Source organism: Centruroides sculpturatus, unplaced genomic scaffold, assembly GCF_000671375.1.
Source record: "Centruroides sculpturatus isolate CEXI.00-Female unplaced genomic scaffold, Cexi_2.0 scaffold24, whole genome shotgun sequence".
Taxonomy (NCBI): Eukaryota; Metazoa; Arthropoda; class Arachnida; order Scorpiones; family Buthidae; genus Centruroides; species Centruroides sculpturatus.
Window position 1 is genome coordinate 781,799 of NW_019384375.1, and position 15,524 is coordinate 797,322.

The 15,524-nt window shown below is 23.8% G+C and overlaps 1 protein-coding gene across 1 annotated transcript in view; it reads right to left on the reverse strand.

Annotated features, from left to right (window-relative positions):
- LOC111616669 (Down syndrome cell adhesion molecule-like protein Dscam2) overlaps positions 1–338 on the reverse strand; it is a 121,147-nt gene extending 120,809 nt beyond the window's left edge. The window contains exon 1 of the mRNA XM_023358056.1: positions 8–338. Coding sequence (XP_023213824.1) covers positions 8–56 — 49 coding nt within the window. The 5' untranslated portion in view covers positions 57–338. The remainder of the gene's footprint in view (positions 1–7) is intronic.
- Positions 339–15,524: the final 15,186 nt, after the last annotated feature.

Here is a 15,524-nt window from a genome sequence, read left to right on the forward strand (position 1 = left end):
CTCTTACCTGTTATAAATATAGTCCAAAACAACCAGTGAGCATACGAGCGATACATGACAATCGTTGCACGTTAGCACCAGAAAATTGAAACTTCCAGATGATAAGAAACCTTCTCAGCTGGTTGAGATTGATCATATGATTGGCAACAGTCCAGGTACTTATGTTTATTAGATTATAGTTTGCACAATCCTAAGCAAGGTAAGAGATTAGGACGAATATTCCGTACACAATGTCATTGACTTGTCTCCATTTTCTAGCAGTCAGAAGTTGGTAGGAGTGTTCTAACATTAATCATTGCTTTCACGAGACCACCTGGTACCAGCACTCGACTGAAGTATAGCACGTGCACAACTGGGCGCCAGACTGACATCGGAAAACAGAGCAGGAGAAGCAGAGGAGCTCTGGGAATGCTGACTCGTCAGTGATTGGTGGAGAGTTTCCTTCGGTCGATACTGTGTCAAGACAACCGAGAGAGCGAGGATGTGGAGTAAGACGTATGGAGTTAGTAAGCGTGATGCAAGAGAACTTATTTTGATGGTTGCCTAGTCGCCTCTAGCTAAATGCCAACTTCAATTACGTTCTCGAAGAAGGTTCGCTATTTCAAAAGTCTGCACGTTGCCTTTGACTTGTTGAAGTCTGATGTTTCAAGAGAAATGTTGTCAATAGCGATGTCGCTATGGATTTCATATTTATTATAATGATACGCGACTAAAAGCAGCGCTGTAGAGTGGTTTATTGTTTACATAATTAAAATAATTTAATTTTTCCTTTGAAAGATATGTACGTGTACGTAAATAATTTGGTTAATATTAAGAATATTTTTGTGTTAAAGAAATTTTAATCTAGAAAAAAACTTATATATAAATTTTTTTTAAGTTTCTTTTAACGATTTATCGATATTTCACGGAATAATAAATAAAATTATTGGTGAAATGCGTGACGAGAATATCTCGAGCAATTCTTTCACTTTTAAAAGTTTCTCTTAAAAATCGAAGAATGGTTGTACCAGGTGCATCTTGAAATTTTCACTTTTCTTCAAGCACCCAAATGAAATTTTGCTTTAGATTCTCTTATTTTTTTTCTCTCTTTTAGATAGAAACTTGAAAGGACTTTCCTTTTATCTGGGTACAGAGGGTGGCTTTTAGTAAGCTTTCAGAGAAAATTTCTCACTAGGGATAACTGCAAAACAGACATGTTTACAGAAGAAAAGATAATTTTTCTTAATGCGTTTCTCTAATAAATTTTTATTAAAATATTTATATATTATTAATTACGTTGAATTGCTTTAGATGTTCGTTAGTGATAACTAAGATCAGAAAAGGCATGAAAGAAGCTTACATAAAAACCTCATCGATTTTTCTGTGCTGGCCCAGAAAATCCGTGAATTTACTCTCTACACTTTGTGACGCATGAATGAATTGTGAAGCTCTCCTGTGCTCACTTCAGCAAAAACGGATAGCAAATGGGAAAATTCCCTTTCCGCCCAGGTCAATTCCCAACATTGGAAAAGATTCTGAATAATTGAGAAGCGGTGTGTGTATGGAAAGATTCGATGTGGTAAAGGCGAACGTATAAAAATCGATTGTACAAGAAAAGACAAAAAAAGGAACTAACTGACTAAAAAGAAGGGCAGAAAAAACAATTTTGTTATATTGAGTATGTTGACTGAGACTGAGAATTAATGAAGCTACCGGAAATATAGTTGGGCTCAGGTGGATTACTCTCTCTTTTATCTACTTCCCATTTTTAGTGTTGGCACTCGTACAATCATTGAGAATAGCGAGAAAAAATTCATTTTTTCCGTCCATTTTCATCATTTTTACAGAAGTTTGGACGTTGAAATTCCATCAAAGACATAATTCATCATGTTAAAGTAGTTGTTGAAATATTAAAGGTGGATTATTTTATAGTTTTATCAGGCAATGAATATAAATATCCGATTATAAATTGAAGCTGCGAATAGACTTTAAATGCTTCTTAAAACTTCTCTCTTTTTGCTTTATATAGGCTCTAGTAATCCATCTTTTTTGATTTGAGCATGATAAATTTACAATACACCTGTAATCAGAGTATTAATAAAATCCAAGAGAGAATAAAAATAATAGAATAAAAATATAGAATAAAAAAAATGTAAAGATGAAAATATTTTAATGAAATTTCTATTTGTTTATTATTAGAACAATAGTTAATCTTATTTACTTAAAGTCTTAATCATTTGTGGTTTTAAGCTATTAATAGAAATATAATCATGTAACTGTTGCTCGTATATGTAGAATGAGAACCATGCAGCATGTTTAAACAGTAATAACGAAGTAACTCCCTATATAACTTAAAATATTTATAAATAAAACTGAATACAATTATATTTATTTAAATATCACACATATGAAAATTAATTAATACAGAAAAATAATATCGTTAATTTATAAAGTACTCGTATAGGTAGAAATATAATAAATATTCATTTTAAATATTTTTCTGTCTTTATTTGAACAATTGATTTTAAATAATATGTGTATTGAAAATTCACGAGTTTGTTTCATTTCTGAATTGAATTCATCATCCGAAAATAATTGTGCTTAAACATTAAATGCATTCATGCTAATATCTGTCTAATAATATATAATTTACGATAGTAAACTTTCTTAAGATTAAAAAATGTAATTATAAGAAAGAATTCTTTGAAATCTGATTAAAACGAAATTTGTAGCAATAGATAAACTTTAGGTTTTAACTGCGAGAAACAATAACTTAGTTAGTTATATCACATAAAATAAGTTTGATAGAAAAAAAGATTTATGAATTTATTTAAAGAAATTTCTATCGAGTTAGGTTTTAATAAATATATAAAAATATCTAATGTGTAAATTAGCGATATTTTGATATTAAAAACATTTAGCTGTTTTCATATACAATTATTATATCGAAATTAGTAGTATTTATAAATTATAGTTTTAGAATAAATTTATAATAATGTATATAATATATTTATAGCTAAATTAAAACAAACAAACTGTCTAATTGCATCCTAAAACATTGTTTATTAATTGCATAATTTACGAGTCAACATCATAGATTTTTTACCGAAATTTTTAAGCTTAGGTTACATTATCCTTTTTAAAATGCTTTTAAAGATACATTTTGTATAATTATCGCCTTTAGAATCGAATATATAAAAATGAAATTACCTTAAAATCATCGAAGTAAGAAATTTTGTTTCATTCTTATATATTTCATGTATAGATTTAAAAATTGAAAAAAAATTTGAAGAGATTATGTAAATTGGATAAAGGAAACTGAAATAAACTGAATTTATTATCTAAGTTTTGTTGTTTTCGTTGATTTGAAAATACCGAGTGGTCTTGTACGTTGTAAATCTCCAGAGAAATGTTATAATGAAGAAAATTTGATTAACTCTCCACATGCTTTTCTAATATTATTTCGCGACTTTATAATGATGTTGAATGTCATGACTTTTATAAGTTGTTTTATTTTCACATGGTTAACATTAAAATAAATTTCTTATTAATTTATAAATCATTATTTTGAATTTTGTAACATTATTTAATGTGTTTAATAACTGAAAGCAATATAAAAAAGGTAATGAAATTGCATTTCAAAATAAAATTATTTTACGATATTATCATTAAAATTATAGAAATTGAAATTGTAAAGAGTAGATAATATTTAATTTATGTAGAACACATTAGCTTAAACGTATGGAAGTAGCAAATTTAATAGAAATTTTTCTATATTTCTACTCGAAATCTCTTTCATAGAAAATGGTATTTATTATCAACAGATAGAACATATGTACTGTACACAGTCATTCTAAGTATCTGTTATATCATAATCCAATTATTCTTGTGACGTAAGCAACTAAATGCTTCTATTACCAGATCATATTATTTATTAAAAGTTTTCATGAGTAAAACATTTCTTTAGAGGGGAAGAAAAATATATAATTAAAAAAATCAATAAAATCTAGTAAATAATTGTGTGATATTTTATAAATGCATTATATGAATTATGGTCAAGTCAAGTACGATGCACAGAATCATTCTACCTAAGGTATCCTGTAATCTCATTAAAATCCAAAGTACAATATGAAAAATATGAGATATTATTTAGTTATATTTTCAATCAAAACGGATAATTGAAATCTGAAAAATTGTAGCTATATTTAACACTTTTAATTCGAAAATTCAATTTAAAATTGTAGTGTTTAAATTAATTAATGATTCGTGCTTAGATCGTATGATTTAAATCAAGTAATAGATTTCAATGCTGTTTAAATTTAGTAAATAAATTTATGAAATTTATTAAAAGAATAGCCATTTAGCATTTTTTTAAATGTATAAATTGCTTTCAGAATTTGTAACTGAAAATTCTTTCAATCAAGGATTTGTTGAGGAATTTTTCCTTATACATTTATAGAGTTTATGAATCAAACTTATAGCCTATATGTTAATTTTTAAAATTGTTTCTTTGTTTAAAATAATGTTACGTTAATCAAAAATATTATTCAATTAAAACAAATTTTTATAATTATTATTAAATATGTAATGATTAAACATGATACTAATATGAATTTTATATAACTTATATATAGCCTTTATATCTTACGTATATAATTAATATACGTAATTAATCATTAATGATATTTTCAAATTTTATTTAATAAAAATTTAAAATAATTTATTTATTATAAACTGAAATATTATCGATAATATATAGAAACCATCGACCTAAGTAATATTTTATTAATTTTTAGTGAAAAGATAAATGAATATATTTTTATTTTAAAATTATAAAAAATATTTAAAGTGTTTTTAAAGATTGAAAAATTATAAATTTAACATACTTTTTCCCATTAAACGATAAAGAAATCGTTATAGAAAATCACCTTCTAGCAATAAAGTATTTTATATATTTATTGCATATTTAAAAAATTCTATTAAAAACCTCTCAAACCATAAAATTTTGTTGTAAAACACAAATAATCTATAAATTTTTGTTTAATCATATACAAAATACAGAATGTATCTATTTTATCTTAGGAAAAAAAGTCAAATCTTTTTTTTTTAATCAGAAGAAATACAGTGATAAAAGGAGATAAGATAACACCGATAAAGGGATACAGTGAGATTAAATCAAGCATTAAATCAATGATTTGTTAAAAGTCACAATTGAATTTTTCAGATGACAGCAATATTTATTCTATAAAAATTTATATTACATTTTTTAATATCTATATAAATTCAAAAATTCTCGTTGATACACTTTTTTTTTTATTTTTCTTTTATATCTTCAGAATAATTACTTAATTATATATTCTTTTATTTATGCTCTATTAGAAAATATCCATATTTTTGTCTCAAATATTTATACACGGCGTTCTGACTAATGACTTGCTAATGACAGTCTTTCAGTAAATACCAATAAAATCAACAAATCCGAAATTAAAAAAAAAAATAAAAAACACACTTCTTGTATCAACATTTAAGGAAAGAAGTTTCTATTCACTTCTCCTTTTCTCGTTTTTTATTTTTCACTTTTTCACTCTGTTTGTGTAAAATAGGAAAGAAGTGTAAATATAATTAGTGGCTGACGTTTATTAGTATATCAATATAGCTACAAGAACATTTACAATACATCTACAGCAAGAGAATGAAGTACAGTATATCTTGGATTGTTTGCTATGCTTCAATACATTGATTACATCTCAAAGGATACAGCAAACAAACTGGGAATCTCTGAAAGCATCTACATATCATTTCTGTTGACATTGATGGGCTGAAGCATTTCGTAATATTGACACATTTGCGTAAATCTATTTTCGATTTAAAATATTAAAATTATTAATTTTAATATTTTAATTTTCAAAATTTTAAAATATTAGAAAGTTCACATTTTAAAAAATGTTCTTGTACTCTTATTGGATATATAAAATATTTTAAAGGTCTTATATGTTTTTACTTATATTATAACATGGATAAAAGTTAAAAAAATCTTTTAAAAGCGNTATATACATGAATAGTAAATGTATTTAATCAAAATATCATTAAATATATAGGAAGATTGCTATATTAGATTATAATTTACATTTACATAATAAATTTCTATAAAAAATATGTAGTCATAAGTTATTACAATTAAAATTAAACGATCTCCAGACTTTATATGATAACATTTCGTGCTAAAATTTCTCATTTATTTAGATAAATTTAGAAATATTCGACAAAATATATCTTACGAAACGTCGTGAAGTCATTATTTTGAAACTTAACATATTTTATTTTTATTGAATTAAAACTTGTCACTGTTCTGGATATTTCAATTACGTTTATCAAATTATTTATGCATGATAAAACATAGCATATAATGAAATAAACAGTTGAAGAACTGCTTAATTTGAACTAGAAATTATATTAATTTCAATATTAATTAAAGTAATCTTAAGGGATTTTGAATTATATTTCTCATTTTAGATCTCGTATAATTTTCACCAAATAAATCATTGTTAAATGAATATGTTAGAATTGACTTTGACTTTATAACTCATTAGTTAAATAAATAATTTTTTCCCAGTAAAATAAAATATAAATTAATCATATCAAATATTAAAATAATCTTCTATTGTTAAGTAAAAATTAATCTAAAACAAATTAAATTAAATGTACTTTAGAGAAATAAATAATTAAGTTTTTTGTTTAAATTGATTAATTAATTATAATTTATTTGGCAATTTAACAAATTTAAGAATTTCTTCAATTCGTAAATCGCTGCACAACAATCGCAGATACAGATAAAAGTCTTGAATTGGAGGATACATTAAAGTAGACAAAAACTTATTTGATTAATAGTGAGAAAAATTGTCGAAGGTTGTTTCGTGTAATTGAATTGTGTTTTTCGAGAACTTTCATTAAATTGTTAGAAATGTAACACTTTGAGTGTAAAGTATAAGAGTGATGCAATAAGGAAATGGAGGTGTGAAGTCTGCCTAAAACAACGACCTTCGCTCGGTAGTGTTCATCAATCAATGACATAAAAGTATAAAGAGGAAAAAATGCTCAGCCCATTATATACGCTACACTAACTTAAAGTCAGTGAGGATGGAAAAATTCTCTTCACAAATTACGATTGCAGAAATTGTCAAGTAGAAAATTTCTTTTTTTTTACAAATGAAGAAATGAAAAAAATATCCAATAGTTATTGTAATCTTCTGCAAACCTTGTATTTTAAATTATTTTGATTTTCGTGCTGAGTTTTTACCTTTTCTTGTTTTATAAGACACGATTGCACTTCTATTAATATTTATCTGGCTATCTCTCTTTCGTCCGTTACGCTAAATATATTCAGATTTTCTGGTGTGATGTATAATACATTTAGAGCGAATTGTATACCATTATCTCTTTTATTATTATAATTTATATAAATATCATTATAAAATATACGATAAGGAAAAGATCTTTCTTCAAATTCGTGTTCAAATTTTCAAGTTACATCATAAAAAATTATATTAAAAAGAATTTTCTTGATATATATATATATATTCATATATTTAATTAAGATCTATTAAAATTTTTATTATATTTCGTCATTCAGCTGACATTAAAACACACTTGAAAAATTTTCAATGATTCTTTAATATTAAACAACTATTAAAATCTTGTTTTATATTTGCTTTTTTCAATTTTTTGCTGCTCTTTATTATTACTTACTTTCATCATTAAGATCTTTACCTGACTGAGTTGCTTAATTAAAAAATGAAAAAACTTCTCTTTACATCTTTTCAATATTTCTCATCATGGAATGCATGACTCGTACATTTGCATTAATATAATTATTTTATCTCAGAGAAATTCAATAAATTTTTTCAATTTGACATATAAATTTAATTGAATTTATAAGTCATTATTTTATAAATTATATATAAAATTTTTTCTTACGTTCTAATATGTTTAAACTCTTCATAATTACAAGGTTGTAGTTTATTATACAATTCTAAAATATTTATTTATGAATTTATTTTATTGTATTTTATTAAATTTGTTCATTAATTAATAACAAAATATAATTTTAAAATAATTTAGAATGATATTATTCCTGTTTCTTAACGAAAATGAAACGAAAGCAATTCATTTTATATAAGGAATTGAAAAAAAATTAAAGAGTCAATAAATTCCAATTAATTTTAAATATAAAAATTAAAATTCATTAAATTATTTAAATAAATATTTAGTTAATTAAGTTTGATTTAAAAAGAATAATTGGAATTAATTCGACATAATTATTTTTACTGTCTAATAAACAATTTAAACAATAAATATTCAAAAATTAATAGAAGTATACATAATAAATAATTTATTAACATAACAATGTGTTTTATTTATGATAAGGTATTATGGTTTATTGTAGAAACTCGGATGTTTTGTCTTTACTCAAACAAGAAACCAATTTTCGAGGATTTAAGCTAATTTTCTTTTTCTTTTTATTCTAAAGAAGCTTGTCCTTCAATTTTAAAAGAAAGCTTTATGTAAAGCTTTCTTTGAAAGAAAGAGTTTATTTATAAAAATAAGAAAAAAAAATTATTTTTAAAATCCAAAGCAGAAATAGTTGAATTTAAATCCTATTGAAGTGTAGTAACAAATTTATGATAAATATTATATATATAGTGGATTCGTTGAAACTAGAATTATTGATATTAAACATTATACTTTAGTAATTCTAGCTTTAATAATGATCAGCCAATGAAATGTATATTATATACATGAATAGTAAATGTATTTAATCAAAATATCATTAAATATATAGGAAGATTGCTATATTAGATTATAATTTACATTTACATAATAAATTTAGAGTTAAAAATAAATTAATTTAACATGAAATTCTTTTCAATAAACGTGTTTAATAAATTAATAAAACGGATTTTAAGTTTAATACTATCTCCGTGTAATACTAATAACGTAATTTGTACACCAAAGATAGAGCTTACCTTCAAATCCTATCTAATAGTAGGGGGAAAAAACGTCAGATTGTAGATATCGATTAGGCATGAAGAACTTACGTTTGCACTTTAAGTTTGAACAGAAGATTCACTTATAAAATATACTCAGTTTTTACATATTTCAAGAAACGTAAGATAAGGATGGATGAGAATCAAAGAGGGTAAATCAGAAATATTTAAATTTTAAATAGTAATTTTGCTTATATAAAATCGATTTTCAGTAACATAACATCTCAGACAAAATTCCTAACTATGACATTAGTAAGCTTTTCGAAATGTTCAGAGTTTATATTTTGTCTAAACGTGATTTACATTTGAAGTTACTCTGATTTGACAGTATAAAATCGATCTGTTTTATACTAGTTAATATATTTGAAATTAGTTTGACGAATATCTAATGATTTAAATGTTTTTAACAATTTATATTCTAACGATTATGTAATTATAAATCGTAATTATAGTTAAAATATGGATTTGTGTCATAGATATTAAAGTTTGTAATTTACAACATAATGAAATTTGAGGAAATTGTATATATGAAAGAATTAAATTTTTTATTTAAATATAATTTATTAATGTGTTTTACATTATGCTATTAATATATCATAGTTTATAAATTACTTCTCAGCACATGTGTTTCATTTCAGTATTTCGTGTTAAAAAATGATAATCAGTTGGTGCAGGAAACATTAAAATGGATTAAAATATTTAAGAAATAACGTTTTAAAAACTGGATAAAAAAATTCTAACTTATCTTAAAAATGTTTTTAATGGGAAACCAAATCAATTATAAGAAAAAAAATTTTATTTCAGTTGAAATTGCAAACTGTTAAATAACAACAAGAAAAATATTGTATTTGTAATCATATTGATTCTTTATTAAAGATACTTACGTTTATTTTCAGAATTATAACTTTCTCTTGATAAAATTTAATATCCAAGCTTCTATTCACTTTAAAAAATCTTCAACTACTTCGAAATTAGTTTCCTATTTTTGTAGTTTCTGTGCAGCAGCTGCTCATGGTCAATGATATTTGTAGAAAGGGGAAGATGGTGTTTAGTTAGGAAAGAACAACAGCATAGCGTGAGGAATAGTGTGGGAAAGAAGCCGTGTGTTCCACATCGAGATAGTCTCTTGGTAGCCAGACATTGCTTTTCTCTCAGGGATACTCTCAATCGAAATATCACCGAATAAACCTAATTCTCACCCTGTAGATTGGAATGATGACTGCGCCCAGGGCAAAACTAGTCAAATCTCTATAGCACTTCTATTGTTTACTTTAGTCGTAGGCCATATTTCTCTGGATAAGTGCATTATAGCACAGTAAGTTCTTATCAAGTTATTTTTATCCTAGTGGTTTACACTAGGGGATTATACAAGGTAGAACCTTCACTTATTGGGATTATAGACCAATTTTAACCAAAGTGTAATTTAACAATTTAATATCAGAACAGCATTAAATTTAATAGTATTTCGTGAAATTTGGCGAAATTAATAATTACTTTTTAATCTATTAATTTCACATTTTATCGAAATTTTATACTTTTTACTATAGTTTAGTGTAAATAATATAACGAACATTATGAGAAATAGGTCCATAGGTTAGGATAAATTCTAAAACGTAGACTGTTAGTAAATATAATCCCCCTTCCTCTTATATTCGATGTAATCCGTTCTCTTAGGAACAAAATCTTTTATCTTAAATTTCTAAGTACAGAAAGGATTTTTGTTTCTATCTATGGAATATTGATACGATTATTATAAATACTTTATATCACGATTTTACTAAAAGCTAATAGATCTAAAATATTGATAACATATTTAATTATAGTAGAATGGTTATATGATCATTACTGTCATTATTATATATTCGACAAACAATTTCATAAAAATTTAAAATTAAAGAAATAAGAATTCTAAATACTCATTATATAATAATTACTACTAGAAGGACGTTTTATGTTTTACATAAACAAATTTTATATCATTAACCCTTTATAATACTATACAATTATCTTTAATTATTTTAAAATATGTCAAACCATAAATTTAAACTTGAGATGTTATATAAGAAATTTAATCAAAAAATATTTTTTTAAAGAAGAGTAAAATAATTATTTTCAGATCCGGAAAAAAATGTATTATTCTATAAATGTATTATTCTATAAAAAAAAATGTATTATGAATTATAGAATAGAAGCTTGGACAGTTTTTTATATAAAAAATTTTTGCTTTATTATTATTATTTATTATTAGGATTATAATGTTTACAATTCTTTAACTTTGTATTTTTTAATATAAATAGTATCAAATATGGTTTTTGTGCGGTTTAAAACATTTTTTTAACTGACCATTTAATAGAAAAATACTCTTTAATACACGTCAAATAAGTAAATTTGCGTATTTCAAATAATATATTTAATAGATTTGCTATTTTTTAAAATTACATTTAAATTAGAGAAATTTATTGTCTGTAGAAAGCATTATTGTTATTGTTTATGTAAGTTTTATTGCAAATTTTATATTCTTCTTTCATAAACATATTTGATTTTTATTTAAAACGAAAAAGAAATAAATTATTTTAATTTTTATTTTCCAATAGCAACAGCTGTTTCATATTTTTAAAATGTAGAATATGAAAAATTAATACTTTAATGTTGCAATAATACAACAAAAAATATGACAAAAGCTGATGACTCACTGCCAAAATGACCAAAATCCTTCATTGTACGTTAAGTGTTTTGAATTATTTTTTTTATTTCTTTATTTTTAAGTTTAATAAGTATTGCTTTTCCGTTTAAAATATATTTTTATCTTTTTTCGTTCATTATTTTATAAATGTTTTTTTCTGTTTTATGTGGTTTTTATCTTATTTGATACTATGAGAGTAAGAAATTCAGGGATCAAACAATCCCTTGAACTTTTNTGATTCTTTAATATTAAACAACTATTAAAATCTTGTTTTATATTTGCTTTTTTCAATTTTTTGCTGCTCTTTATTATTACTTACTTTCATCATTAAGATCTTTACCTGACTGAGTTGCTTAATTAAAAAATGAAAAAACTTCTCTTTACATCTTTTCAATATTTCTCATCATGGAATGCATGACTCGTACATTTGCATTAATATAATTATTTTATCTCAGAGAAATTCAATAAATTTTTTCAATTTGACATATAAATTTAATTGAATTTATAAGTCATTATTTTATAAATTATATATAAAATTTTTTCTTACGTTCTAATATGTTTAAACTCTTCATAATTACAAGGTTGTAGTTTATTATACAATTCTAAAATATTTATTTATGAATTTATTTTATTGTATTTTATTAAATTTGTTCATTAATTAATAACAAAATATAATTTTAAAATAATTTAGAATGATATTATTCCTGTTTCTTAACGAAAATGAAACGAAAGCAATTCATTTTATATAAGGAATTGAAAAAAAATTAAAGAGTCAATAAATTCCAATTAATTTTAAATATAAAAATTAAAATTCATTAAATTATTTAAATAAATATTTAGTTAATTAAGTTTGATTTAAAAAGAATAATTGGAATTAATTCGACATAATTATTTTTACTGTCTAATAAACAATTTAAACAATAAATATTCAAAAATTAATAGAAGTATACATAATAAATAATTTATTAACATAACAATGTGTTTTATTTATGATAAGGTATTATGGTTTATTGTAGAAACTCGGATGTTTTGTCTTTACTCAAACAAGAAACCAATTTTCGAGGATTTAAGCTAATTTTCTTTTTCTTTTTATTCTAAAGAAGCTTGTCCTTCAATTTTAAAAGAAAGCTTTATGTAAAGCTTTCTTTGAAAGAAAGAGTTTATTTATAAAAATAAGAAAAAAAAATTATTTTTAAAATCCAAAGCAGAAATAGTTGAATTTAAATCCTATTGAAGTGTAGTAACAAATTTATGATAAATATTATATATATAGTGGATTCGTTGAAACTAGAATTATTGATATTAAACATTATACTTTAGTAATTCTAGCTTTAATAATGATCAGCCAATGAAATGTATATTATATACATGAATAGTAAATGTATTTAATCAAAATATCATTAAATATATAGGAAGATTGCTATATTAGATTATAATTTACATTTACATAATAAATTTAGAGTTAAAAATAAATTAATTTAACATGAAATTCTTTTCAATAAACGTGTTTAATAAATTAATAAAACGGATTTTAAGTTTAATACTATCTCCGTGTAATACTAATAACGTAATTTGTACACCAAAGATAGAGCTTACCTTCAAATCCTATCTAATAGTAGGGGGAAAAAACGTCAGATTGTAGATATCGATTAGGCATGAAGAACTTACGTTTGCACTTTAAGTTTGAACAGAAGATTCACTTATAAAATATACTCAGTTTTTACATATTTCAAGAAACGTAAGATAAGGATGGATGAGAATCAAAGAGGGTAAATCAGAAATATTTAAATTTTAAATAGTAATTTTGCTTATATAAAATCGATTTTCAGTAACATAACATCTCAGACAAAATTCCTAACTATGACATTAGTAAGCTTTTCGAAATGTTCAGAGTTTATATTTTGTCTAAACGTGATTTACATTTGAAGTTACTCTGATTTGACAGTATAAAATCGATCTGTTTTATACTAGTTAATATATTTGAAATTAGTTTGACGAATATCTAATGATTTAAATGTTTTTAACAATTTATATTCTAACGATTATGTAATTATAAATCGTAATTATAGTTAAAATATGGATTTGTGTCATAGATATTAAAGTTTGTAATTTACAACATAATGAAATTTGAGGAAATTGTATATATGAAAGAATTAAATTTTTTATTTAAATATAATTTATTAATGTGTTTTACATTATGCTATTAATATATCATAGTTTATAAATTACTTCTCAGCACATGTGTTTCATTTCAGTATTTCGTGTTAAAAAATGATAATCAGTTGGTGCAGGAAACATTAAAATGGATTAAAATATTTAAGAAATAACGTTTTAAAAACTGGATAAAAAAATTCTAACTTATCTTAAAAATGTTTTTAATGGGAAACCAAATCAATTATAAGAAAAAAAATTTTATTTCAGTTGAAATTGCAAACTGTTAAATAACAACAAGAAAAATATTGTATTTGTAATCATATTGATTCTTTATTAAAGATACTTACGTTTATTTTCAGAATTATAACTTTCTCTTGATAAAATTTAATATCCAAGCTTCTATTCACTTTAAAAAATCTTCAACTACTTCGAAATTAGTTTCCTATTTTTGTAGTTTCTGTGCAGCAGCTGCTCATGGTCAATGATATTTGTAGAAAGGGGAAGATGGTGTTTAGTTAGGAAAGAACAACAGCATAGCGTGAGGAATAGTGTGGGAAAGAAGCCGTGTGTTCCACATCGAGATAGTCTCTTGGTAGCCAGACATTGCTTTTCTCTCAGGGATACTCTCAATCGAAATATCACCGAATAAACCTAATTCTCACCCTGTAGATTGGAATGATGACTGCGCCCAGGGCAAAACTAGTCAAATCTCTATAGCACTTCTATTGTTTACTTTAGTCGTAGGCCATATTTCTCTGGATAAGTGCATTATAGCACAGTAAGTTCTTATCAAGTTATTTTTATCCTAGTGGTTTACACTAGGGGATTATACAAGGTAGAACCTTCACTTATTGGGATTATAGACCAATTTTAACCAAAGTGTAATTTAACAATTTAATATCAGAACAGCATTAAATTTAATAGTATTTCGTGAAATTTGGCGAAATTAATAATTACTTTTTAATCTATTAATTTCACATTTTATCGAAATTTTATACTTTTTACTATAGTTTAGTGTAAATAATATAACGAACATTATGAGAAATAGGTCCATAGGTTAGGATAAATTCTAAAACGTAGACTGTTAGTAAATATAATCCCCCTTCCTCTTATATTCGATGTAATCCGTTCTCTTAGGAACAAAATCTTTTATCTTAAATTTCTAAGTACAGAAAGGATTTTTGTTTCTATCTATGGAATATTGATACGATTATTATAAATACTTTATATCACGATTTTACTAAAAGCTAATAGATCTAAAATATTGATAACATATTTAATTATAGTAGAATGGTTATATGATCATTACTGTCATTATTATATATTCGACAAACAATTTCATAAAAATTTAAAATTAAATTATTTTAATTTTTATTTTCCAATAGCAACAGCTGTTTCATATTTTTAAAATGTAGAATATGAAAAATTAATACTTTAATGTTGCAATAATACAACAAAAAATATGACAAAAGCTGATGACTCACTGCCAAAATGACCAAAATCCTTCATTGTACGTTAAGTGTTTTGAATTATTTTTTTTATTTCTTTATTTTTAAGTTTAATAAGTATTGCTTTTCCGTTTAAAATATATTTTTATCTTTTTTCGTTCATTATTTTATAAATGTTTTTTTCTGTTTTATGTGGTTTTTATCTTATTTGATACT